Source organism: Tachysurus vachellii, chromosome 2 (assembly GCF_030014155.1).
Source record: "Tachysurus vachellii isolate PV-2020 chromosome 2, HZAU_Pvac_v1, whole genome shotgun sequence".
Lineage (NCBI taxonomy): Eukaryota > Metazoa > Chordata > Actinopteri > Siluriformes > Bagridae > Tachysurus > Tachysurus vachellii.
The window spans coordinates 24,283,493-24,308,492 of NC_083461.1; the positions used below are offsets into that span (position 1 = coordinate 24,283,493).

The following is a 25,000-nucleotide window of genomic DNA, read 5'->3' on the forward strand; positions in this document are numbered from 1 at the left end:
GTTAGGCAGGACCTCCGTGTTCCACACCACCATGGCGTTAACGATGCTGTCCTCCTGCTTGAAGCGCTCCTTCATCTGCTGCTTCTTCTTCTGGGCTTCCTTCAGCTCTGCACCACAGACAACCGGAAAAAAAAAGAAGAAGTAAGGATTCCGTTAAACGTTCAGTTAATTTTAGTTATTAATCCAGACAGATCCGCCTATTTACCTCTCCTCTTGGCCTCGGCCACCATTTCGTCGTATTCCTGCCGGTGCCGCTGAGCTTCCTCCTCAGGTTTAGCAGGAAGGTTACTGAGAGGAAAGTGAGCGGGTTTTAGTCATTAAATAAGTGCTGGAGAGAATCTGGTTAACTAAAGGTCATTTACATTTAGATAATTTCCAGTAGAGCCTGTGAGTTGTCACACAATTTATCCAGCTGTCTAATCTCTTCGAGAGTTCGTCACTATTCTGCTTAAACACAAAGCAGGTCAAATTTAATGCAAATAAATCGTTTGGTGAAAAACTAGTTGGAGCGAAGACGCAAATTTAGAGCTGTGGTTACACGTCGATGCTTTTCTTACACGGAGGAAGAAGAGACGTGGCTCCCAAGACACTTGAAAGATGTCGTACAAACGGCTTTTAAATCGCACGCTTTCGAAATGGTTTTTCGCCATCGAATGGGGTGAGGCCGGGGTGTGTGTGTATGTGTGTGTGTAATCGAAGGGACCTACCCTTCTAAAATCTATACACTAGACAACAGAGTACACAGTGTTAGTGCGTAGCGTGCAGCAAGTCGTTCGGTTTCCTGACACGACCGCAGTTTCTGACATGTAAAGACCAGAGAATAGATTTCCTTTCTATTCACTTCGATAGAGAAACAAATAAAGAGATTATTTAGCAGATGTTACAGGACATATAACGTAATTAACCTACAACGTAACGTTCTGTAGCGAGACATTTGGTATGAGGTAAATAACTGAAATAAAACGCTTTTCCAAATCATGGTGTCATGGCGTATTACAGAATCGATCATCGAGCCCCGATCCAGTGTTTACTCTCCGTCCTGAATCAGTAACCCTGCTCATGTTTCAACCATCATTCATTTGTAATGAGTGTCTAAGAAAAAGAGCACGAGCTGAGTGGTGAAACCGGAGCCGTTTAATAAGCTTAATTATAAGTATAAGTTCAAACTCATTTCTGGCTCTTTGTTTTGAGAGAAGTAGTGAAACCTTTTGCAGACTAAATGCTACACCGCACCCTGATCTACAGGCAAAGGAGATGAGGACTGCGTACTGAAAGGCTGAGAAGCAGGACATCCTGCTAACGGCTCGTGTGGAAGCTCGGTATTGTGTTGTAGCCTGATACGGCTCTGAGGTCAGAGAGGCTCTGATGTGACCTGATACTCGTCACTCCTCAGCATATATGATGAGAACAACATTATTATTCAGAGCGCTCGAGAGGAGAAGCATCGTCGTCTTGCGAGCTGGCGTGTTTTGCTAAACAAATCCAGCCTGAGACAAAGAGACGTTTTAATGTGGACCGGTCAGCATGGACGTGAAAGGGACGAGCTGCACGTCTGAGGGTTGGGAAGGAACCGGACTGGCATTCGGCCGTGACGGAGTCATCGGAGAGCATGAAATCTGATACTTGTACAAAACTACAACGTAGAAAAATGAGTTCACAATCCTGAAGGGTCTGCTTTGACTTACGACGGACATAAACTCATCTATAAAGCAGGAGGTGAGAGATTAGTAACGTGAGAGGGGAAGAAAGAGGCGGAGCTTCACAGAGGCCAGTTATAAGTGGACAGTTCCAAACTCCCGAGCTGCTGTCAATCATTCCGTGTTCACATATGGAGCGCAACGATGTTAAAGGGTTGCTGAGTCGAGCACGGTTATCAGTACATGCAAGTTATTCCATTAAAACCTAAGCTATATTTATCCAGCATCCACGTATGTATTTGTCCGTCATCTCCAGTACTCACGCTGGCCGGTCTTCTAATATGAGCGCTGTAGTGGACAGCGGTTCGAACTCCAGGTTCTTACGCCGACCTTGAGAAGGCTGGGAAGGGCTATGGGCTCCTTTGACAGTTTTAGCCTCATATTCCTATGAAGAGAGAAAAAAACATTATTGAGAGTAATTTTGGTACAAAAGATAAAGCCCCATGACTGGACAACATTACGGTTGTCACAGCCTTTACAGATTAGGAAGTGGTTTGAGAAACCAATGAAAGGGTTGCGAAAGATGAACGAAGAGAGATGAATATCACAAGGACCACCAAAAGCTTAAAATGAAAGGTCATTGGAAAGCCAATGAGAAGGACTTAGGACATGTCTTAAAGCTATAAAGAGCTGAGGTTCTGAAACTCACTAAGAATCTCTGGGAATATAGAATAGGTTCTCTGGATGTCGTACCATTGAGACTATAATGAAACAGATTCTTCTACGGGAAAAGGCTAAGCTTTTAGAGTCAAAAATCTAGTCAGTAGCTTATACAGTTCATGGGGGCGGGGGGTTAAGCCCCTAAGACATGTGCACAGTCACAAACTTCTAAAAAGATCAGGGTGAAAGTGAGCGATGAGCGTTTTGGTTATGGTGGACGAGGCGATGACGACGCATGCAGACCAACTCACATCGGTAGACGTTCTTTACACACGTAGACGACATTTTTACAGCTTTACATGTTATATGGTGTAGGACAGCACAGCACAGCGCTAAAAGCATAAGAATATCAAATAAAAGAAAATAAAAAACACACATGACAGGAAAGCAAAAAAAGGGACATGATTCACTGAAGCGGATTAATAAGCACATCAGCATTTCTAACCCTAACACAACAGCAAGCCAGCAAAACCACTTCTGGGCAAGTGTCCAGGAAAGCAGGCGTGGACGCGGGACACACGTCAAAGGTTCATGCAGAGTTGACGACATTTAGTAACGATGGGCTGGGGGGGTGATGCATACCCCTGCGCTTAAGAGATTGGGAGTTGAGACGGACGTGAGATTGCCTGGGTTACTCTCCTGAAGAAAGAAAGAGAAAAGACTTCACTCAGCAAAAAAAAAAAAGCTCTGGGAAAACATGCAGAGCCCGATAATAACTGCAGATCCACATCAGAACTACATCAGAACTGTGCCATCCTGTGTAAAACACTAAGAACAGAAATACATCCATCGTTCAAACCAACCTAAGCTTTGGCCTGCCGTTTAACATGAGCAACATTACCATCCGTACACGGAAGTGTCTCTGGACCGCACGCGAGTGTTACAGCAGCACTTTCGGCTAAAATGGATTGCGCGGAAATCATACAACTGGAAAACTTTTCCTGAGGTCGTTTGATGCAGTGCAGAAGTTAGTCATATGGTCCTCGGAGTACTGGAGCTGCCTGGAACCAGGAGATGGGGGGATGACTTCAGAGAAGTGGATGACATTTGGCTTACCTCTAAGCTAACGGAGTCATAATTACACATACATAACTTTTCAACAAGGATTAAATTGTCATACCAGCAGCAGCAGCATGTAATACTGCTATAGACTGGATGGAAAAGAGAGAATCATTCCCACATACTACTTTGCTTGGCTGCAGAGAAAGAGAAAATACAATCTGTTATCTACAATTCTATCTAAGGAACATGGCTAACTTTGCTCCTTTAGCTCCTGGAAACGTCTGACTGTGGCATCGTTGGAACTTGAGATCATCATCAATGCTGAAGGACAAGACTGGTTGAGGTTGAGGCCAAGAAACTCCAACATAATTTCTTCGAGTCTGCAATGCAACCTGGCCGCAATCCACACACACGTTATTAAACACACACACGTGCGCAGAGGCATTCAGCCAGCTGGATGTCTGGATTTATTTGTTCATCAGCGTATGGCCCTGTATTCCTCCACATTCTTAACAAACCCCAGAGGAGATGGACCTAAAAGGTCGTTTTACGGTTTAACACCTGAACTCTGTTGTAGGCGTTTACAGGAGGTGTGAAATCAGCCCAGAGTTTGAGGTGCTGCTGGAACACGTCCGGTCCTTTGTTTGAGGAAAGATTGATTCCTGGCTCGTCTCTGTTTACAGTAAATGGCTATTGTCATCATTTTTGCTCGTCTACTTTAGCTTGTTGCACTGCTGTCTGGAAAATCCCTTTAGTCTTAGAAATATCCAAGCAGCTATGAAACTGAGGAAATAAAATCAATAGGAAACTGATGAATAAACTGGTAGCCTTCCAAGCTGCATAGAAAGAGAGCCTTCATAATTATAAAAAGGCTTTTATTGCAGCTAAGCTCCGCATCTCTCTCTCTCTCACTCACTTTTGTTAAGGTAAAAAACAACAACAAACAATCCCAGATGCTTATGTAGTCCAGTAGTAAAGCTAACCAAGTTTCAGCCACAACTGTAACACTATGTGTAGTGAAGACCATCAATTCTATTTATGAATAAATTGAATGCAGACAAAGTATTACTGGTACCATTATAACGTATGTAGAAACCAGTATTATCCTTAACAACTGGGCCCTTCCCCAAGCTACCAGGTTACATTTATCTCACTGACTGCCTCCTTAACGTCAAATAGCGCACTAGACCAAACACCTATGCATTTATCAAACCACTAATTAAAAAACTGACCTTGACCATTGCCAGCGGTCAACTACAGATAACGATCAAACCACCCCTTCATTTCCAAGACCCTGTTAAAGACTGCAGCTCAGCAACTAGACACGTCACATGACATCAGAATTACATACGTTCATTTCTTCAATCAGGGTTTAAGCCTCAATATAGTACTGAGAAAGTGTTGGTTAAAGTAGTAAATGACTTACTACTGTACAGGCAAGGATTTATTCCTGGACCAGGTCTTATCATACTGACTGCTATCAGGTTTAAATGTTAATGTTGAACTCCCATTGCACACAAAAATAAAATCAGGTGTTCCACAGGGCTGTGTTCTAGACTCAATGTTTTTTCCTCTGGGGATAATTATTCATAAACATCTTAGTATTTCACAGTAACTCATAGTATAATCAATGACCTTCGCAGCTGACCCCACACTCTTATCTGATTTTACTGTGCTGTAATGTAGATTGTAGCTTCCGTTTTATTCACTAGTTCAGATTCAAGATATTACACATACTGTGTGTGAATAAATATTTGACTTATTTGAGGAACTTTTGACTTTGTTAGTAGACCTGTTGGATGGTTTTGGAGTCTTTGGGAGGGCTCTCTCTCAGCGGGACCTTCCCAAACAGCTTCCACCCAGGAGCACTCGCAGATTCCTTCTGCTTTCTGGAGAAAAGCCCCCTGGCGAACACACAAGCAAAGGAGCATCTGTCACACACTGCATTTTTACTCGTGCAAAACCTGAAGAAATTGGTGAATAATTGATCAATTGTTCAAACAAACAAACGTCTGTTGTAGCATCAGCAAAAAAAAAAGGCCATCAGTCTAACAAAAAAAATACCAAACTCTAATGGAGAACTGAGACGTGGCCATGTAAATGAATCTCTAGGCAAAACATGCAGTGCAAGTCGTTTCTTGGTAACGTTCCACTTTCTGCAGGTTTTTTGCAGAAGTGCAAGTGCTGAAACAGAGAGTAGATCTATAACCCAGTTTTGCATACAGCTATATTACAAAACTAAACTCAAGACAAAAAAAACACTGCTATTATTGTCCTGCTCTCCGTTCTGTTGATCTTACAGGTGTTTTGAGATTTAATGACGTGCTTAAGATGACAAATAACTCGTAACTAGGTTACTTTGCATATTTAAAAATATTTCAGCAATCCAGATGAGGAACTGTGAGAAATCTGATCCGCTCCAGGATCAGTGATTAATTCCAACACTCAGACTCGGTTATCAGTCTTATGTATCTTTGTTTTTTTAGCGTATACTCGGTGAGCTTTCACCTTGCTGTGATCTGCAAAGCAACCAGTTTGCACTTTGCATCAAGGTCAATCTTGAGAGCTTTGGTTTATTTTTCAACTCCGACGCCGTGTATTTGCACATGCAGTTATTCTCAACAACCACAAATGCTTATGGGGTAGAATTGTAAAAACATAGCAGGGCAAAACTTTGTCCTAATTTCCGGGTAGAACAAAGCAACAGCACAAAAGAGAAAAATAACCACTATAATTTAGTGGTTTTGACATCCAATGACGCATATAAACAAAAGTACATCATAAAAGTGGATAAAACATAAACTCCAGGGTGGTTGCCCAGTCGAGAAGGCTAACAACTGGTATATAATGCAACATACCTGTTGGTTTCCTGGGATTTTCATGCTCAACGATCTCTAAAGTTTACAGTCAACAGTCAGAAAAACAAAAACATCCAGCAAATGGAGGTTTGCTGGGCGGAAAACTCTCGCTGATGCTCTACGTTAGAGGACAAGCTGATAATCGCTCTTTATGACCACGGTGAGCAGAAAAGCATCTCAGAACGGATAACATATTGAGCCTTGAGGCGAAAGACCGTATTGGGTTCTGCTGCTGCCAGAAACGGCAATCTGAGACTACAGTATCGGACACAATGGAAAAACGTCACCTGTCAAAACCGTTCGAGTCTGAGCCAAGAGAGATGACCTGATTCAGCAAGCTGACGTGCTCTGGGTGAGCTAATGGGGGTTCATCTGAAATGGTCATTTTTTTAGCTAGACTTCACCTAAGGTCTAGACTACAAAGGAAATGTGTAGCTACAAACATCTCACCATCTTCTATCTCAACTTCTGTGTTTTAAAATGACCGTGAATCGCCTACTAAATGTTCTGAAGACACGAATGATTTCTAACATGCTTTAGTCAGGAGGCCTTCAGTCAGCCTGTTCCATGTCATTAGGGCCCATCAGCCTTGAGAACTATGAACACTAGTTTCAGACCCTCTGTTAATGATGTGCTAATGATTAACATCTGTGCACAACACTTCAGGTCTGATTACGGGAGCTAACACGAATCTGTCTGCCATTCTGAGACTCCACAGCATTGTGTGTGTGGAATGTATATGAATATTGGTATGGCCTCGAGTTACTGATTAGTTTCCACCCTACAATGCACACAGTGTTAGTTGTTCACCTCTAAGCAGTCTAATGAAACAAACACTTTAAAAATTCTGGTGTTAAAGCTCCGGCAGTATCGGCAAGACGATCGTACCTGCCGAAGATCTCCGAGATGCCGTGTTTCTTCTGTCTCAGGTCCGGCTCGGCCGGCTCGGCCACGTTGTCTGGGGCGCTTTGGCGGCGGCTGATTTCGTACGTGTTCCTTGAGCACAGGCTCACGTCCATGAACGCCGGGTCCGAGCAGGACTCACTGTCCTCGGGGCTTGAGAGAGTCCGGGAGGAACACGGCTCGGCTTCAGATAAGCAGTCATTAGACGCCGTTTCCGATTCCCGAGTCCTGTCAACAGCCTCAGAGCTGGATGACGATGACCTGCGACCTCTGGGCTCGTCTTCATCGTCTTGTGGGCTCACATGACCCGACTGAGGTCTCGAAGCGCACAAGAGCGAACTGGTAGAAGGGGCAGCTGAGGATTCAGCAACTGACAACAGTTCACCGTTAACCACCACCTCACCCGAGCACTGTGGAGACGGGTCACGGGCGTCGCACATGCAGCTCACGTGACCGTTTGGGAGCTTGATCGCGGTGCGCTGATTGGCTGGACTCGTGTTACGCGGTAACGCATGGTCCTGGTCGCCCTCATCTCGCGTAGGGCGGCTGTCGCTTCCGTCGCCGTGCCGGAAACTGTCCTCCTGGGGGTCCGGTCCGTCCATTTCGCATCGGTTATCCGTAACATGAGCGGCGGATGGTGTCGGTCTGCCTTCCTCGGCTGACGCGACCATCAGCAGCCTCGGTGACTCGGCGACTCCGGTAACGGTGTCATGACCGGTAGCGATCCCAACGGCGCCTCAGTGATCTGCAACGAAATCATTCATGTTGATGATTTGACAATTTATTAATTTCCTAAAAAAAGAGGACATCTGCTAAGCTAGAACACAAACCCGGTGTCTGTGCGCGGTCACTCGGCGTACAGAACACTTTCGGCGCTCACATCAGCCAAACAAAAGCCAAAACTTTCTCAAACACGTCTGTCTAATCAAACACGTCTGTCTAATCAAACACGTCTGTCTAATCAAACACGTCTGTCTAATCAAACACGTCTCTGACACGCTCCTCGGCTCCGTTCCCAGTCTTCACCCGGCTCCATAACAACAGCACCAGTTAGCACTGAGCTAGCCGCAGCATCACAGTTAGCACTAAGCTAGCCTTAGCACTGAGCTAGCTGCAGCATCACAGTTAGCACTGAGCTAGCTGCAGCATCACAGTTAGCACTGAGCTAGCTGCAGCATCACAGTTAGCACTAAGCTAGCATTAGCACGGAGCTAACCTTAGCACTGAGCTAGCCGCAGCATCACAGTTAGCACTTCCTCCTCAATACCATGTCAGAAAACTTTCGCCTGAATACTGAAACGTGACGCGGGCGGTGTCTCTGACGGCAGACGAATAGCTTTTTTTTAACGATAGCACGCAAACAAACAACAATTTCTAGGTTAAAACCGTTAATTTTGCTCTCTAGCTCTCTCTCTACTCCGGCCCTGAACCGCAGCCATCTTGGAAATGCCAATGACGTCATTACGGGCGAACAGGGTCACGAGGCGCCGCCTGCTGTTCAGTGTTTATATTAGAGCAGCTCACTAGGTGTTAAATAACTAATAATAACTAAATTAAACTAAAACCTTCCCACTTAAAGAGACTCATCTTAAGACTTAAGCTTTCACTTTTTTCCCTTGAGGGCACGTGAAGTAGCATCGATTCACCAGTCCTGCCTTCATTCTAACATGTGGACGAGTCGACTTTTATGTGAACTTTGTCGACTCGCGTACACAGGCACCACCGTCTAACCTCTTCAGCACAGTATTTTCTTAAATATATATAAGTTAAGACTAGCTTCTTTGACAGAACAAATAATATTGAGAAACTCTTGTAGAAAACAATGGCACCTAGTCGTTTGACAAACGAGTCAGTTCTTACTGATGAGATGACTCTTGTGACATCTTGAGACTTTGCTTCACATATAGTTCAGTTTTGTGTGTTATGTGCATCAAAAAAGCAAACACCTGTTTTTAGTTTTTTATTTATTATCCCTGCCATGGAACACCGAAGAAGCACAAAGCAAAAGCATCTCCAAACATGACTCTACAAAGCATACCATGCACAACAAATGAGTCGCATCAGAGACGGTCACGAAACGACGGCATAAGAGTTGCTTGAGTCATGTCCTTAATGTACAAACCAGCTACTTTTTAAGCCGGGCTGTCCATCATGTTTAGGAGGAAAGGGAGTATTCCGCATTCCCAGTATTGTTCAACTCACCCTTGGTTAGATACACTGGCAGAGTGGCGTTCAGATTATTGGAGTCAATGGCCACGTGAAAAAATGATTTCTTACTCAGTATATTTATTGAAGTCTGTTTAAAAATGTAAACAGCTACCACATGTGTTCCCATTCTTCAAAGCAGTTTATGGGGAAAAAATGCAAATTCCAGTAATCATGTTGCTTATTCATCAGTCTTTATCTTTGGTGTATCAGTAAAAATGAAACTGATGATTGGCTTTTTTAACAGTTGAAATCGGAGCAGATTTACATTTACAGCATTTAGCTTATATCCCTTATATCCAGAGCGACTTACATTTTATCTCATTTTTATACAACTGAGCAATTGAGGGTTAAGGGCCTTGCTCAGTGGCCCAGCAGTGGCAGCTTGGTGGACGTAGGAATCGAACTGACAACCTTCTGATTGGTAACCCAACACCTTAACCACTAGGCTAGCAGATGAAGCTGAACATTTTGAAAAAAACTTACAGGTGAGCAGGTTACATTTGTACCTGAACAGGCGAAGACCTGAGTTGTGTTCACATTCACCGGAATCATGGCTCTGTTTCAGACTAAATTGCAAGTGAAAGCCTCCTATAGAATTTCTACGCAACATTGCTGTGTAAGAGGCGAGTGTGTAATTTGAGTTAATTGTGCTATTGCGAAAAAAATGTTGAAACAGCATCCGAGGAGGAGAAAACGTCGAAGGTGCATTAAAACAATAGTAAAATGCAGAACGGGTTCCGTTTCCTCCGTCACAAAATGAAACAGATTTCTAATTGAGAATTTTGAGCTTGTCCTTGGGAAATCTCCATCCTGTCTATACGGAGGACGTCTACAAAGAACACCACACCAAAATAGAACGAAACCGACACCAAGAACGTCTATTGTAATGCCATAAAGGTGTAATAATCTTCAGTGACGTTTCTCGTTTCAGCCATAGTGTTTAAAGATACAGTGTGTAGATTTTTTTTGGAGGTGAAAAAAAAAAATCACTGACTATTGGGACAATAAAATTCTGTATAATATGATGTTCCTGAGCTGTGAGTCAACCTGGTAATCCTGTAACCGTGTGTCAGAGAGAGAGAGAAAGATGGAAGGATTTAGAGAGAAGAGAGAAATAAAGGGAGGGGTGGGGAAACAAGCAAAGAAAGAGAGAGAGAGAGAGAGAGAGAGAGAGAGAGAGAGAGAGAGAGAGAGAGAGAGAGAGAAGGATGGAACGAGTTAGAGAGAGAAAGAATGGGGTGGGGAAAGAAGGATGGAAGGGGAGAGAGAGAAAAGACACAGACAGCTAGAGACAGCGCGAGAGAGAGAGGGAGAGAGAGAGACAGGTAGGTAGAGAGAGCAAGAGAGAAGGATGAAAAGATTTAGAGATGGAGAGAAAGAAAGAGAGAGAGGGGTGTGGGAAGAGAAGGACGGTGGGGAGAAAGAGGAAGGGGAAGAGAGTGAGAAAGTGCAAGACTAAGCTTATACTCGTTTTGTGTAGATTGTATCATTAGCCCGTGGTGTTGGTGTATAATCTGCAGACCTACAGGAGGTGTCTGTGTATCTCCATCTTTTCTTGGTTACCTTCTTACATCATCTGGTTCATTCCAGATGTTTCTATCAGACTGGAGAACAAGACGCAGCCTAACATAGATCGATTCTCGGCCACATTATAGGTTTGTTTTCTACATTGTGCTTCAGCTAGTGTTTTATCCACCCTGCATTTATCCTCAGTCGTTGTTCTTAATCTGTACTACTCATCTGAACACATATGAACTCACACTCCGAGCCATTACGTTAATCCCACTCATGGTACGAAACGTTCTCCCACAAATAACCCCCAGAGATGGCAAAATACAAAAATCTACCATTCTGTAGCTTTAACGGATTTGGCATCCGATTTATACGATACGTCACCCGAGCATAGAATCTTTATAATACAAATATCAATAAATCAACATGCTGGTACAAAAAAGGAAACCTATATACACTCGTCTTACAGTTGTGTAAAATAAATAAGCCACATTTTGTGATGCATTTGTGAGGCTTGGAGAAAACTGTGGATTTACAAGGTTATGACTGACTGGATGAGGTCTGCAGAATAAGACAGGTATCGGTGATAAATATCGAGGGAGCGAAGAAAGGGTGGTAGAAAAGATGGAAGAAAACATTGGTGTAGATTGTGGGAATGAGAATGTGCATGCAGTGTCTGGACTGGAGAGTTGGGGTCTTAATCCAGAGTCCCATCCGGCTTGATAATCTGATAGGTGATCAGATATTCAGGATAAGCCTGAGGAGGAAAAAATATCAGAAGAATTAAAAATAACAAACACTTTTTTTTTTTGCACAATTTTACAATATGACATTGCTATATAGGAAAAACTCTGATGCTACGTTCTGTCACACAGAGATTTTATGGCTACGAGTCTCCAGTCACTGCGTTCCTACTTCCTGGGTGCCAATGGTAATAACGTTTCTCAGTGAGTGGAGCAACTAGTTTTCCACTTCACAACAAATCAGTTTCCTTGCTGCTAAAACGAAACCTTCTGGAGGGCGATTTGGTGAAGGATATTTTTCATAAATTTTGCATAAAATGTTGTCAGGTTGCTGATCTGGACACACCCACATCTGGTCACCTATCGCATCTAGATGTGAACACAGCAGCGTATAAAGAGAGATGTATTCTTTAAAGCCATCGAGTCGAGGCTGCTGTTCAAAAGTCGTATCTGACTTCATGTAACCTGCTGATGGCTTTCAGTTTGTTTACGACTCAGAAGGGTGTGTGAGTCTGCAGTACCTGCTCTCCTCTGTAGATGACGTACTCAGCGAGGGCGAGGCCGTTGACGCTGGGTCTCCCCGACACCGAGTGGTGGCCTGGCGGAGAGTGAGCCATCTTCATGGCACTGAATTGAAGGAACGACTTCCCAAGCGTTACACGGCAGAACAGTAGCTGCCTGGAACCAGACACACAAATCGCTCTTAATGCGAACGTCTAAGGCTACTACAGTCTCAATGTCCTGCCTCAAAAATATGAGCGTTCTCACCTCTGACACGTGTAGCACGACCTGTCCTTGTGAATAGGACACCCTGTGCCTCCGCCGATTCCGTACACATACTGGTTACTCTTTGAGGAGTTCTCGGCAAAGTAGATCCCGGCCCCGAACATGCCACCGATGTAGGCGTGTCTCTCGTCGAAGCCTTTGTGGATGATGGCGTTTACGAACGGAGAACCTACAGCATCCAGGACCGGATATATACAGACACAAGCATTCTTGTTATGAGTTAAATGAGTTAGTTTCATTTCGAACCACCAACCCTTTCCCCAAAATCTGTTAAGGAACTGAAGCAAGATTCAAGACAGAGGTTCTGAAGGAGTGAATCTCCAAAGTTTTGGAGTGATGAAGGTGATAAAATGCCAAATCCATGTGGTCTCTGAGGACAACAACCTCCTCATCAATACACAATTATCAGACAGTATCTGACTGTAGAAAGGACATTATTTATAATATCATATATCAATTGTCTCCAGTGTTTATAACAGTTTATAATCACACCCTCCAGTATCACCCAAATGAGGATGAGGTTCCCTTTTGAGTCTGGTTCCTCTCAAGGTTTCTTCCTCTTCCATCTAAGGGAGTTTTTCCTCGTCTAAGTCTCCACAGTCACCTCAGACTTGTTCATTAGGTATCGATATGAACACATTTAAATAGAAGTCTAATATTAAACTGGAACTTTTTGTACTATATTTATGATGTAAATTGTGAAAAGCGATATAGAAATAAAACTGAATTAAAAAATAATCTGAAAATCATCTAGTAACCAAGGTAGAGAAACAAAAAGGAAATCGTTTGGATTTTCTTTGTAATGTATTTGGGTTGTAATTGTATCAGTTGGACATTTGTTGCTGGACATTCGTGGTCAAAACCCTCACCGTGGAACAGCATGCGCTCGTTGGCGTGATTGTGGTTCTCCTCGGACACCTCCCTCCTGCGATGCGTGTATCTCTCCCACAGCTTCTTATTGCACACCTTCTGGATCTGTATAGAGCGCAGCCGGAATCACAAACCTGCCTCGTTCTGCATCACGATCAGCAGCAAACGAAACGGAGGACGCAATCCGTTTTACCTTCACAATGTTGTATCTGTTGAAAACTCCGCCGGCGTGACCACCATCTCTGTGCTCTCGGATTGTGCTCTGCATCTATTTAAAGATGACACACATACGGATGACGTTAGACACGGTGAATATTTGAACTGAACTTTGAGCTCTGATGGTTAACCCTCCTATTGTCCTCCTATACAAAGTAGGAGCGCTGAGTCAACTTGACCTTGTCTGTTTTGACTGCTTATAAAAAATTAAGTATATATGATAGCCATTTTTTTTTTCACCTTTTTAGTCCAACTTGTTTTCAACATATTAACATATATTTTGCAAAAATAAAATTATATTTGGTATAATAAACCTTATTTATATACAAAAATGCCTAATTTTTTAGTAAAAAAAAAAACAAAACAAAAAAAAAACAGAAATTTTGAATTATTTTCACTATAGAAGCACAAAAGTTGATGCACAATTACAGGCTGTTATATTTCAAGGGCAGGAGATTGTTTTGAAACCATTTTGACCATTTTTAATGTCAGCAAATAATAAAACCTGTTTTTTCAGGCCAAACTGACTTGAATGCTTATAAATCAAAAATTCTACAATTATCACCATTCTGTGTGTAATATCTATTTTACACTTGTAATATCTATTTTGCCCACTTGATGTCATCTGATCAACCAACAACAGGCTACACACACACACACACACACACACACACAAAAACATGACATAAATTCATGTGAATAAACCGTTTACCTCCTTATGTTTTTTTTATTACACTTAATTTATGAACGATAAACCTTATGAAATTATGCCATGTTTTGAGTAAAATAAGCAGAAACTATTAAATATTATTTTGGATAACCACTGACTGATAAATGTCAAACATTACTCAGCATATCTCCAGGCCAAAGCTGACTGATGCAACTAAATTCATAAATAAGAGAGAGGAAACAAATATGATTTGAATATGAAAACACAACATGTGTGTGTGTGTGTGTGTGTGTGTAAAGATTGTTGGTAGAAGAAGAGAAGATATTGTCCCCAGCTGGACAAAAGCATATAACAAGTGTGAAATATTTACAAATGAGAAGCTTTTGTTTTTTCTGGAAGCCTAATGAATTGCTATGCCCAGTGCTTGTGTGTGTGTGTGTGTGTGTGTGTGTGTGTGTGTGTGTGTGTGTGTGAGAGAGTAGCATCATTTCGGTAGATCATATTTTGCCCTCTGCTAGGCGAAGGCATATCAAAAGTGTGAAATATTTACAAATGTTTTGCCTTTTTTTTTCCTGGTGGCCCAATGAAATGCAACGCCCAATTTGTGTGTGTGTTTGTGTGGTGTGTGAGTGTGTATTTTGGGTGCGTGTGTTAGTGGACATTTTATGTGTGCATTTTTGTGTCTGTATGTATGTTCATTACGCTGAAAAGGGCAAAAGTGTGACCTGTTGCCCCACTAAATGTGGCCTGGTCAAAATTACGCAGAAGGATCCAAAACGCATAGTATATACTGGTCTGAACACATAGTTCAACAAAAATAGATAAAATTAATTTTACTTGCAAAATTCATAATTTGGAACAATCCTGCTAAATTTCAGGCAAATATGTGGAAGAAAACCCAAGTTATGACACATTAAAACCTTCCAGCCGGGTCAAATAGACCCAGGGAAAATAGGAAGGTTAATGGAGATAATGTTGTTTATGTGTGATGACCTTGCTGGTGATTTTAGGCTTTTTTCACTTTGTTGGACTACCTATAGGAAGTTTGTGAGGTTGTTCAAATCCCAGGTCCACCAAGTTGGACCACTGCTGGGCCCCTGAGCAAGGCCCTTGCAATTGCTCAGTTGTATAAAATGAGATAAAAATGGATGGGGACGTCTGCCAAATGCCACAAAATAAATAAATAAATAAATAAATAAATAAATAAATAATTAAATTATATATATATATATATATATATATATATATATATATATATATATATATATATATATATATATATATATATATATATAAAAGACTGAAATCTGAGAAGTTTTAGAAGTTACCTCCTCTTCAACAGTCTGAAATTCCTTGTCGTCCAAAGCCAAATCAATCAGTACAGTCCCACTGTTGGCCGTGTTTAGAGTTAAATAGGGATTCAAACCTAAAAAAGTGCACAGAGAAAAAGGTATGTTTAGAATCACCATTTCAGCTGCTGTTCAACTGCAAAGGTGTTCACACACAGGTGAATTTAGAATAGTTAATAAGCTCACAACACAAATCCAAATCTTTCTACCAGTGGCCATCTAAGTTGACATTAAACTTTAGATGGTCCGTGGGTGCAGTGTCTGAGTCTGTGTTTAGTATCTTTTGGTAAATCTCTCTAGTGCCCCTTTTCCACCGAGGCAGTTTGAGTGCTAGTTCGGAGCCAGAGCGTAATTTAGAACCAGTTCTTTCTTTTTCGACACCCAAAGCACCGGCTCTGAACCAGGAAAAGTGGTTCTTAAGCAGCACCAAAACGTTGCTGGTCTAAACTTAAGAACCGCTTGCGTCAGGGGCTGTGGGCGGGGCTACTGTTAGCGCATTTGATAATGTACCTTGATGTAACTTTGATAGTATACCAATGTTTAATACACTTTTACTTTACTGCAATATGATCAGCACACATAGATATGTAGGTAGCTACATGCTAAGGCTACCTATTTTCTGTGTTAATGATAAAATAACGTTATGTATTTTCTCGATTACAACCTCCGTTTATATAAATTGCACGTTTGCACTGCACGTACACGTTGGATTCGCCGCGTTTGGGTGCCAAAGTAGGGTCGCAAAGCCAAGAGCATTAACAGTAAAGCAACATCTGCCACTGTTGATCTCGTGTTTGCTGCTGCTGCGCTAACGTTGCTGAGAAACGTGACATGTATACAGTGATGTCAGACTCGACTCTGTGATGGCTCTCTAACCAATGGAAAGGCAAACCGGTTCTTAGAAGGTTCGCAAGTGGAACCAACTTTGAACCAGCACCAGCACTAGCTCTGAACCAGCACCAAGTTCTTTTTGGTGGAAAAGGGACGTAGGTTGCATTCCAGACGAGCAAAAACAGCGCTCACTCTGAGGTCCGCTAATGAACCTCTCCACTCCTTTGATGATCTTGTGTCTGTGGCCGTAAGCGTTGATGCCGATCTCCTTCAGCTCTTTGTGCCCCATCTCCACCAGCACGTCCAGTGTTATCTGTAAACGAAACAGAGTTAAAATCCACCACAGATGTGATGAATCAAATGCTGCAGGATTTACAATAAACCCGAACGTCTCTGAGAGAGATTATGTGGTCGGCCGGCTTTAAGTGAACGTGCCAGCAGATCAGTTCATAAACTCCTACAGGGTTAAGAGCTTCAGTTAATGTTCACATCTAACATCACTTTATATTCCTAATAAAGTGGCCGGCAAGTGTATTTATGAATATACACGATATCTATAGAACAACACCTCTCTCTGCATGCTCCATCTACTGTGACTGTGTTAATATTTTTGGATCAGTTAGCTAGCTAACTAACTAACTAACTAACTAAATAAATAAATAAATAAATCACGCACCTGTTCCCGGTTGAAGATTTCAAGAAGATGTTCCAGTCCGAGTTTATGAAGAAACTGGCTGATGCTCAATTCCAAGGTTGCGCCTGTGCAGAGAAATCATGTTCCTCCAAGTTACTTGTCCAATAAGCAGGAACATGAGTACATTTGTGTACTTTCACACGAAACTAAAGGTGAGAGACCACTGTTGCTAGGCAACTGGAAAACATACTACCGTATTTTCCAGACTATAAGACTTTTTTCCCCACGCTTTGAACGGTGCGGCTTAAACAATGACGCAGCTAATATACTGTATGGCTAAAATGTAAAATATTTTTCCAGCTTTCAAAATTTTTTTTCCAAAAAAACACATTCTGTGACGTTCTCAGTTTTTTGGCAGCATGAAGCTTTCATTAGACCAATGAAATTGCCGAACGGGTTAAAGGTAGATTCTCCGATGTTTGACAAATGCTTTCAGAAAACTGAGTCGGGACCACAAACTAAAAATCAAAACAAAAATCAAAACAAACGTGTAGCCAATGAGCAGAAAGGGGCGGTTCTTGTCAATATGGGTGGAGAGAGTGTTCAGTGCGCATGTGTGACATTAGCAGAAAGCGGTTTTAACATTGACATGGAGGATAAAAACAAAGAAAGAAAGCAAAGAAAAGCTTACAATAAAGGCAAGAAGTAGGAACCGTGTTAATATAGGATCAGCTTTCCATTGCTGGAGAGAACTGAAGGAGCGGGAAGTTGGTGCATATTCACAGATTGGAGTTTCCCGAGTCAGTAACTCCTGAGCTAAACACTGTTACTAGCAAAACACGGTTGTAGCTGCCTCTCTACATTACTACGATAGAAAAGAGGTGTTATTTGTGTAGTAACAGCGTTTAGCTCAGGAGTTATTGACTGAATATGCTTCCCGCTCCTTCAGTTCTCTCCAGTGCTGGAAAGCTGATCCTATATTAACACGGTCCTACTCAGTTTTCTGAAGCATTTCTTAAACATCGGAGACCTACCTTTATCTCTGACACCGAAGGAGATGACTTCAGTGGTTTCAGTGCAAAGGAGGAGGAAGATAGTGACCAATGACTTTCTTGGTAGGCTACTGTTTACTGCTAATTTTTTATTTTTTGTTACAATCCATGTTTCGTTTAAGCCTGTGTAAAGTTAATTTGTTTCACTGTACCTGTAGGCACCTGTGGCTTATAGACATGTGCGGCTTATTTATGTTCAAAATATTAATTAATTATTAATAATAATAATAATAATAATAATATAATAATAATTTCAAAATAATAAATTAATAATAAAATAATAATAAGAACTTATTTTATGTTCATAAAATTCTGTGGGTGCGGCTTATATTCAGGTGCGCTCAATAGTCCGGAAATTACAGTAATCTATTTGCACAACGAGGCTAGCAAACAAGCCAACAACTATGAACAAGTCACGACCTTAGTATCATAAACTCTCCTGTATGTGAAAGGTATGTTCTTGCTGAGATGACAAGACAAGAAGCAGAATGTTTAAAGTTGTATTCTGAGATCTGGGTGTTTCCGCTAATTTAAGCCTCGCATGCTCACCTTCCTTGGCTTTCTCCTCTCCCACCGCTCCCTCGGGTCCGGACGGCCCCAGCAGCTCGGGCATGCGGCCATCCTGTGTCTCCAGACCCGAGGTGGAAGTGTCAGAGATGGAGCCAGAACTAGAGGAGAGGTCAGAGGTAACGACTGCACCGGAGGCAGACACACTGATGACCTGAGGCTTGTAGCAGGTTGGCAGTGCAGACGGAGGCATGGCTGCGGTCAGCAAGGCGCGGACATCGTCAGCCTAGAGCAAGAGCACACAGAAAATGACAGTGAAATTTTGTTCTTTTGAAAACACTTGCGTATCTTACACTCGTCAAAAAGCCCTTCCCACTCTCCTGATGGTGGGAGATAGTGGTCATGTGACAGGAACCACAGTCGCAAAGGTTTCAGGTTTACAAAGAACAAAAGTTTTTGTCACTCTCAGGTCAAACTGAACCAAACAGATTTACATAAATATAACAAACATATATCTGGTGACATTTCTGATGATAAGCTCACGCTAATCTATCTAAGTAAGAGAAGATTAGAGCTTACTGTACTTCAGCATTCTGAAAACCGCACGTCTCACATGTGGAAAAATCCTAAATCTATTACCATTCGCAGGACCAGTAAAAGCTCTGGTGTGTCCAGTCTGATGTTTCGGTTGGCTAGTAATGCAAGTTCATTCATTCGCAAACACAAAACTTCAGCAAGAATTTCGCAAACCTTTCTGGCATGAAGATTGAACTATAGTGCTACACACCTAGCAAAGCTTTTGCTTTGGGAAAAGGTCAACAGGAAGTATGTTTATTTTCTCAAGACCAGAATAACTGAGCAATTGAGGGTTAAGGGCCATGCTCAGGAGCCCAACAGTGGCACCTTTCTGAACCTGGAATTTGATCTCACAACCTTCTGGTCAGTAGTCCGACGCTTTTCCCACTAAGCTACAACACTTTGTTTCCATACATTTTTGTCAGGTTTTGATGATGGACACATCTCAAATTTTCCTGTCCTTGTTAGCTACATTAGTCTGATAAATTCATAAAGCACACTTCATCACACATGGCTTAAAGCAGAGAAGCACTTTCACGGCTCATTTTGACCCGAACAGAACTTACTTAAGATGCACGTCACGAGCAAACAAACAACGTTAATGGAAACCAGACAGAATGGATGTGACTTCACATGAGTGAGCATGCTTCTTAAAATCTGCTGTCAGTGCCGATCTGTTCACATTCGGCCGTTTATGAAGCGATGCAGGAAGACGCAGACGTCCGAGCATGAACCTTGTACGGGTCTGTAAGCAGGGTCTCAAACAACATACATATTTTAATGAAACTAGGGCTGCAACAATTAGTTCCCTGATTTTGTTCATTACGACAAATCACAGATGCGGATTTTCTACGTTGTTTACTTTACCGACAGTAAAAAGGAGTTATCTGTTTCTGGGTAGAACAGTACGCATTACTGAGGCTGTCCAAAGCCCAGTTCCACACAACAGTACATAAGTCTAAACAATTCAACACTTCGATAATAACAAACCAGATTTCAGACCCCCCAATCTGAGTTCTTCGATCTGATTGGTCAGGTGTTGTCCGAGTATAATCTGTGATTAGAGTGGTAAGATGTGTCCTAGGTCTAACACTTGTACTATGTTTATGCACACAGAGTTTCGGAGGCCTTTCATTCGGTGACGTGGTTGACAGTAATAGGAAGGCCTACTGAGGACGTCTTGGTACAGAGACTGGACGATCTGATCCCATGTTAAGCACAGACCTTTTAAGATGGATGATAAGGTCATGGGAATCCAAGCTCAGAGATCGGAACTAAGAATGAAATGAGGCAAATGCAGATTTGTTTGAATATAAAACTTTGTTTGTTGCTGCCCTAATTTACATGATTGTTGTTTTATATGGAAATGGACTTAGCATTCACACAAAAAAGTAATCTAGACCAGGATGACGGTGGGATGTGTAGCGTCAACTTCCGAAGAACACACAACACATGCATCAGACTAATACAGGGGATTAAAGGTGCGGTCTCTGTTTTTTGAAAGCCAATGTTCACATTTGAACTCACCAAAACAAACACGCCCCTAACCCAAATGGGTCCCGCCCATTTTGATAGCTCTGCCCCACACATACACCAGACAAGTATAACCCAAGTATAACTCAGACAACTATTATGGCAGAACCTGTTGGGGCAGCTGACCGAGGGTATATTTTTATCAATAAATGAACTCAATGAGTAGTTAGTTTTGTATTTGTTTTGTTTGGCGGCCCTACTCAATTTTCTAAAGCTTTTCTCAAACAACAGAGACCCCACCTTTAATTATATGCAGCAGTTTGGAGTACACATGTGTAAATGCGAGCTCTTTTGGTGCATTAGCGTTTGCTTGCTAAAGCTAGCTCTAGCTTAAGCTAGTTTAGCTTGTACACCCTTGGGGAATGCTGAGATGTGGTTTTTAAGCTGTCTGCTTGTTCCATTTCCCTACATTCCCTGCCCTTGTTGTGTGAATTTCTACCAATTGTCTCATGTACACTGTCTGGTTTTCTTTCTATTCTTTAATTTGCAGCTGGATTTACCATGTGACTTAAAATGCTGAAAACCGGCCCCTTTAAGCAGCATGCTCGAGCAAGCAGGCTTCGAGTCACAAAGGAGTGAGACGGTTGATGGAGGAAATGTGTGAAAAGGTCAGGACCCTGTCCACCAGGTGATGGAGCGAGCAGAGGGAGTCGTGGGATACCGTCACAAGGTCCAGCGGCGACTGGCCTTCCTGGTTGCGTAGCGTAGGATCGGCACCGTGTGCAAGCAGCAGTGCACACAGCTGTGTCCTCCCTTTCTGAGCAGCCTCATGCAGCGGAGTGAACGCCCACTTGTCAGTGGCATTGACGCATGCGTTGTACTTGATGAGCAGTGCAGCCACGTCCACGTGCTGTGAAACACCAAACACATGACTTGCTCCGGTGTCCTGCCCATAGCCCATAGTGTAGTTTGGGGATTTGGAGATCCTGCCATCGCACACACCCTCTTTACCCTCACACTTATTCAGTTCCAGTAAGCACTATGATCTAGATTTTTTATATATATAGTTTACACCCTCATGACTCTTAATGAATCATGTTGCCTTTTTCAGCATCAGAGAATATTTGTGACTTTTGTAATAAGGGTGTGTGTGTGTCATATACACACACACACACACACACACACACACACACACACACACACACATATATATATATATACACATACATACAGTATGTATTTTGAACATGAATAATTTTGCTTAAAGAGTTTATTTCCCCCCATATAGCTCTGTCCTTACGAAGCCAGATACGATATTTACATGTTTCCCAGAAGGCACCGATCATCTTGCTCAAATGTTTACACCCCCCAGACTCAATGCATCATGCTGCCTTCTTCGCCAGTTAGATGTTATTATTGTGTCTTTTGAACAAGACATAAACCTCCGCACAACAGATTCTGCAATGCATATGTTAACTTATGAACTAAAATCCACTGAAAGTGCTATAGTAAGTGTATATACGCCAGGACTGCATGGTTCAAGTGAGTTAATAAAGCCCAAACTATTTCCTCAGTGAGATGTGAGAAGGAGGCAGGGGTTCCGAGGGCTCGGTTAATAACGCAGTGCTCAAAACACAACAACTTGGGTCTGGGATGATAATAAAGGCCCCTCCAATAGGCAGCAGTGCTAAAGAATGTGTATGAGACTCACCCCATAGGAAGCAGCGTTATGTAAAGGAATGAGACCTCCTTTGTCCTGCGAGTTCACCTCTGCGCCGTGCTGCAGCAGATACTCCGCCACTTCCAGGTTATTATAGCCAGCTGTCAATCAATCAAAAAATCATGTCATATGCTGATATTGTGTGCGTGTGTGTGGACACAACCCCGTCATGTGCGCTAACCTGCCAGATGCAGCGGTGTGGAGTGGCGTCCCTGCGTGTCCCTACAGTTAACGTTTCCTGGGCTGCAGAGTTTTTTCACGCGGGTCAAACACCCTTTCTTGGCAGCGTCCAACAGCGCCGTGTCTCCTCTCAGCAGGTCTTGGATGTCTATGTCACCTTCCTTCACCAGGTCCAGAGGTGTGTTCCCGTCACGGTTCTTCTTGGTGGGATCTGCACCATGCTGTTCACACAGAAGGATGTACCGTATGTGTGATCACATTTGATCACATTTGGCCTCATTCATCAAAGTTTAGTGTAAAAGTTTAGGCTAAAATAATCTAAATCTATCCACCAGGCTTCATAGATAAGATATGGTAGATAATTAACAGCACAGTTACAGATCATTTACATTTAGCGACGCCCACAAAAGTCCATAAAAGGCAAAGTAAACTGTAAAAAGAGAATCTCATAAATACGGTGCACCAAATATATTCCACTAACACGGTTCAGCCGCTGCAGCGCGTCGGCTAGCAAAGACTGTTTCACAAAATCACACGAAATTCATTTTACTCTTGCGTAAAGCTGCAATAAAATAAGCTACTTAAACATATAAATATGTACATTTGCACGGAACCACTGAAACCTCCCACGTTAAATAGCTCTCACAGGAAGAGGAACCTTTTTCACCTGAAAATCACGTTCTTGTTTAAATCCTGTGTAATTTTTATATAGTATATATTTAAAAATTAATTTCTGGAACTGCGAGAAATATTAACTGCCACTATATTATCTATTATACTTAGTTTTTCTAGATTTTTCTGAACACCAGGAAAGAGCAGTAAGAAGTTCTTACCTGAAGCAGCAGTTTGCAAATCTCGTACTTGCCCTTTGCAGCAGCCTCATGCAACGGTGTGAACTTCCACAGGTCAGCTACGTTAATCACTGCGCCGTGGATCACCAGCAGCTCCACCACCTCGTAGTGCCCATAAGAGCAGGCGTTATGTAACGGAACCAGGCCTCTAAAACCAGATTACAGAAACAAAACCACAAGGAAATCAGTGTGTTCCTAGATGACACACACACTCCTAATTAACTCATTGACTAATTAATAATTAATTAATGCAAGGAGTTTGCACCCTTTGTCTTTAGCGTGTACATCAGCACCATGTTGCAGCAGGTACTCCACCACGGTCACGCGGTTGTAGCCAGCTGCAAAGTGCAGCGGTGTGGACTGACGTCCCTCTGCGTCCCTGCAGTTCACGTTCTGGAGTGTGCACAGCTTCTGCCAAGGCACACGACAACATGACTTATTTCCTGCTTAGCGTTCGCTCGATCTCACAGTGGAGCGTTAAAAATTCAACGTGTTCCTCACATTTCCTTACAGTGTGCTGTAACTAATAACAAGCACGAATAATCATATGATCATGGATAATGTGTTCAGAGGAGTACATTATCACTCTACAGGTTCTCATCGTTCTAAACCCTGCTTTAAACCCCGGGTAGAGGAAAGGTTCACACTTGTAAGTCTGTGAAAGTCGTGGCCTAATGGTTAGAGAGTTTGACTCCTAACTCTAAGGTTGTGGGTTCGAGTCTCGGGCCGGCAATACCACAACTGAGGTGCCCTTGAGCAAGGCACCGAACCCCCACAAACTGCTCCCCGGGCGCCGCAGCATAAATGGCTGCCGACTGCTCCGGGGTGCATGTTCACGGTGTGTGCGTGCACTTTGGATGGGTTCAATGCAGAGAACAAATTCTGAGTATGGGCCACCATACTTAGCTGTATGTCACTTTCACTTTGAAACTCTGCTCTGAAGCTTTTTCCGTGTTAACTCTACACACACTGTAGTAATAAACGTGTACAGTGTAAATCAATGCAGTGTTCGAATGTTACGACGAGAAGCTTAAAAGCAGAAACCCGACCAGACACCAAACAGCCTGTGACTCAGGACGGACGACAGAACGACACGTGACAAAAACGGCGACGTAGAGTCAAGCGGTAAAACGCTGGGGGAAATAAGTCACACTGAAAAGTAATGGAAGATGGAGATCAACTAAAAAATAAAAAAAATGTTTTAAAGGTGTGAAAGATGCCAAAATCTGCTTGGGTGTGATAAACTTATTTAAAGCAGTCATGTGATGTATTTATCCAATCATAGTGGTTGTTGGTGCAAATATGCAAATAAGAAGGTCGCAGCAGGGTTTCGAAACGTAGTGACGAAAAAGCTCTATTTTGTGACAAAACACAGGGGGCTGTTTCCGTGGTAAATTGAGTGAACTGAAACATTCAGAAACGGTATTTAGAATAAATAATAGTGAATTCAGTGTTTAAAACTGTTGTGTTTACCTTTACAGTCTCTAGGTCTCCTGACTTGGAGGCTTCCAGGAGATGCCTGTCGGTGTCCAAACTCCCTTTCAGCACTCCCTCTCCTTCTAGAGGAGCAAAGACCAGACTCACATCAATCACCACTCGATAGAGATCAGCATTTTACACACCGACCCCCCTGGGGTTTAAAAAACAAAAAAGGAAAAATAACTACCGCTATATGTTCATTGTTTTTGGACATGAAGCATAA

At 42.5% G+C, this 25,000-nt stretch overlaps 2 protein-coding genes across 4 annotated transcripts in view; both read right to left on the minus strand.

Moving 5' to 3' along the window:
* Positions 1-8,569, minus strand: part of tbc1d12b (TBC1 domain family, member 12b) — a 13,415-nt gene extending 4,846 nt beyond the window's left edge. Inside the window, exons 1-7 of one of the 2 annotated variants that reach the window (XM_060863956.1) lie at positions 7,951-8,569; positions 7,106-7,865; positions 5,152-5,263; positions 2,940-2,996; positions 1,961-2,082; positions 206-288; positions 1-107 (exon numbers count right to left, since the gene is read on the minus strand). The exon at positions 1-107 is cut by the window's left edge and continues 11 nt beyond it. In XM_060863956.1, the coding sequence (XP_060719939.1) occupies positions 1-107; positions 206-288; positions 1,961-2,082; positions 2,940-2,996; positions 5,152-5,263; positions 7,106-7,791 (1,167 nt within the window). In that variant the 5' untranslated portion in view covers positions 7,792-7,865; positions 7,951-8,569. The remainder of the gene's footprint in view (positions 108-205; positions 289-1,960; positions 2,083-2,939; positions 2,997-5,151; positions 5,264-7,105; positions 7,866-7,950) is intronic. The other variant, XM_060863957.1, reaches the window with a different exon arrangement.
* Positions 8,570-9,067: 498 nt separating this feature from the next.
* LOC132841581 (poly [ADP-ribose] polymerase tankyrase-2-like) overlaps positions 9,068-25,000 on the minus strand; it is a 24,464-nt gene continuing 8,531 nt past the window's right edge. Inside the window, exons 13-27 of one of the 2 annotated variants that reach the window (XM_060863953.1) lie at positions 24,772-24,857; positions 23,564-23,709; positions 23,281-23,446; positions 22,449-22,668; positions 22,259-22,368; positions 21,269-21,457; positions 18,541-18,784; positions 16,982-17,064; positions 16,498-16,618; positions 15,454-15,551; positions 13,433-13,507; positions 13,239-13,344; positions 12,352-12,538; positions 12,105-12,261; positions 9,068-11,597 (exon numbers count right to left, since the gene is read on the minus strand). In XM_060863953.1, the coding sequence (XP_060719936.1) occupies positions 11,538-11,597; positions 12,105-12,261; positions 12,352-12,538; positions 13,239-13,344; positions 13,433-13,507; positions 15,454-15,551; positions 16,498-16,618; positions 16,982-17,064; positions 18,541-18,784; positions 21,269-21,457; positions 22,259-22,368; positions 22,449-22,668; positions 23,281-23,446; positions 23,564-23,709; positions 24,772-24,857 (2,048 nt within the window). In that variant the 3' untranslated portion in view covers positions 9,068-11,537. The remainder of the gene's footprint in view (positions 11,598-12,104; positions 12,262-12,351; positions 12,539-13,238; positions 13,345-13,432; positions 13,508-15,453; positions 15,552-16,497; positions 16,619-16,981; positions 17,065-18,540; positions 18,785-21,268; positions 21,458-22,258; positions 22,369-22,448; positions 22,669-23,280; positions 23,447-23,563; positions 23,710-24,771; positions 24,858-25,000) is intronic. The other variant, XM_060863955.1, reaches the window with a different exon arrangement.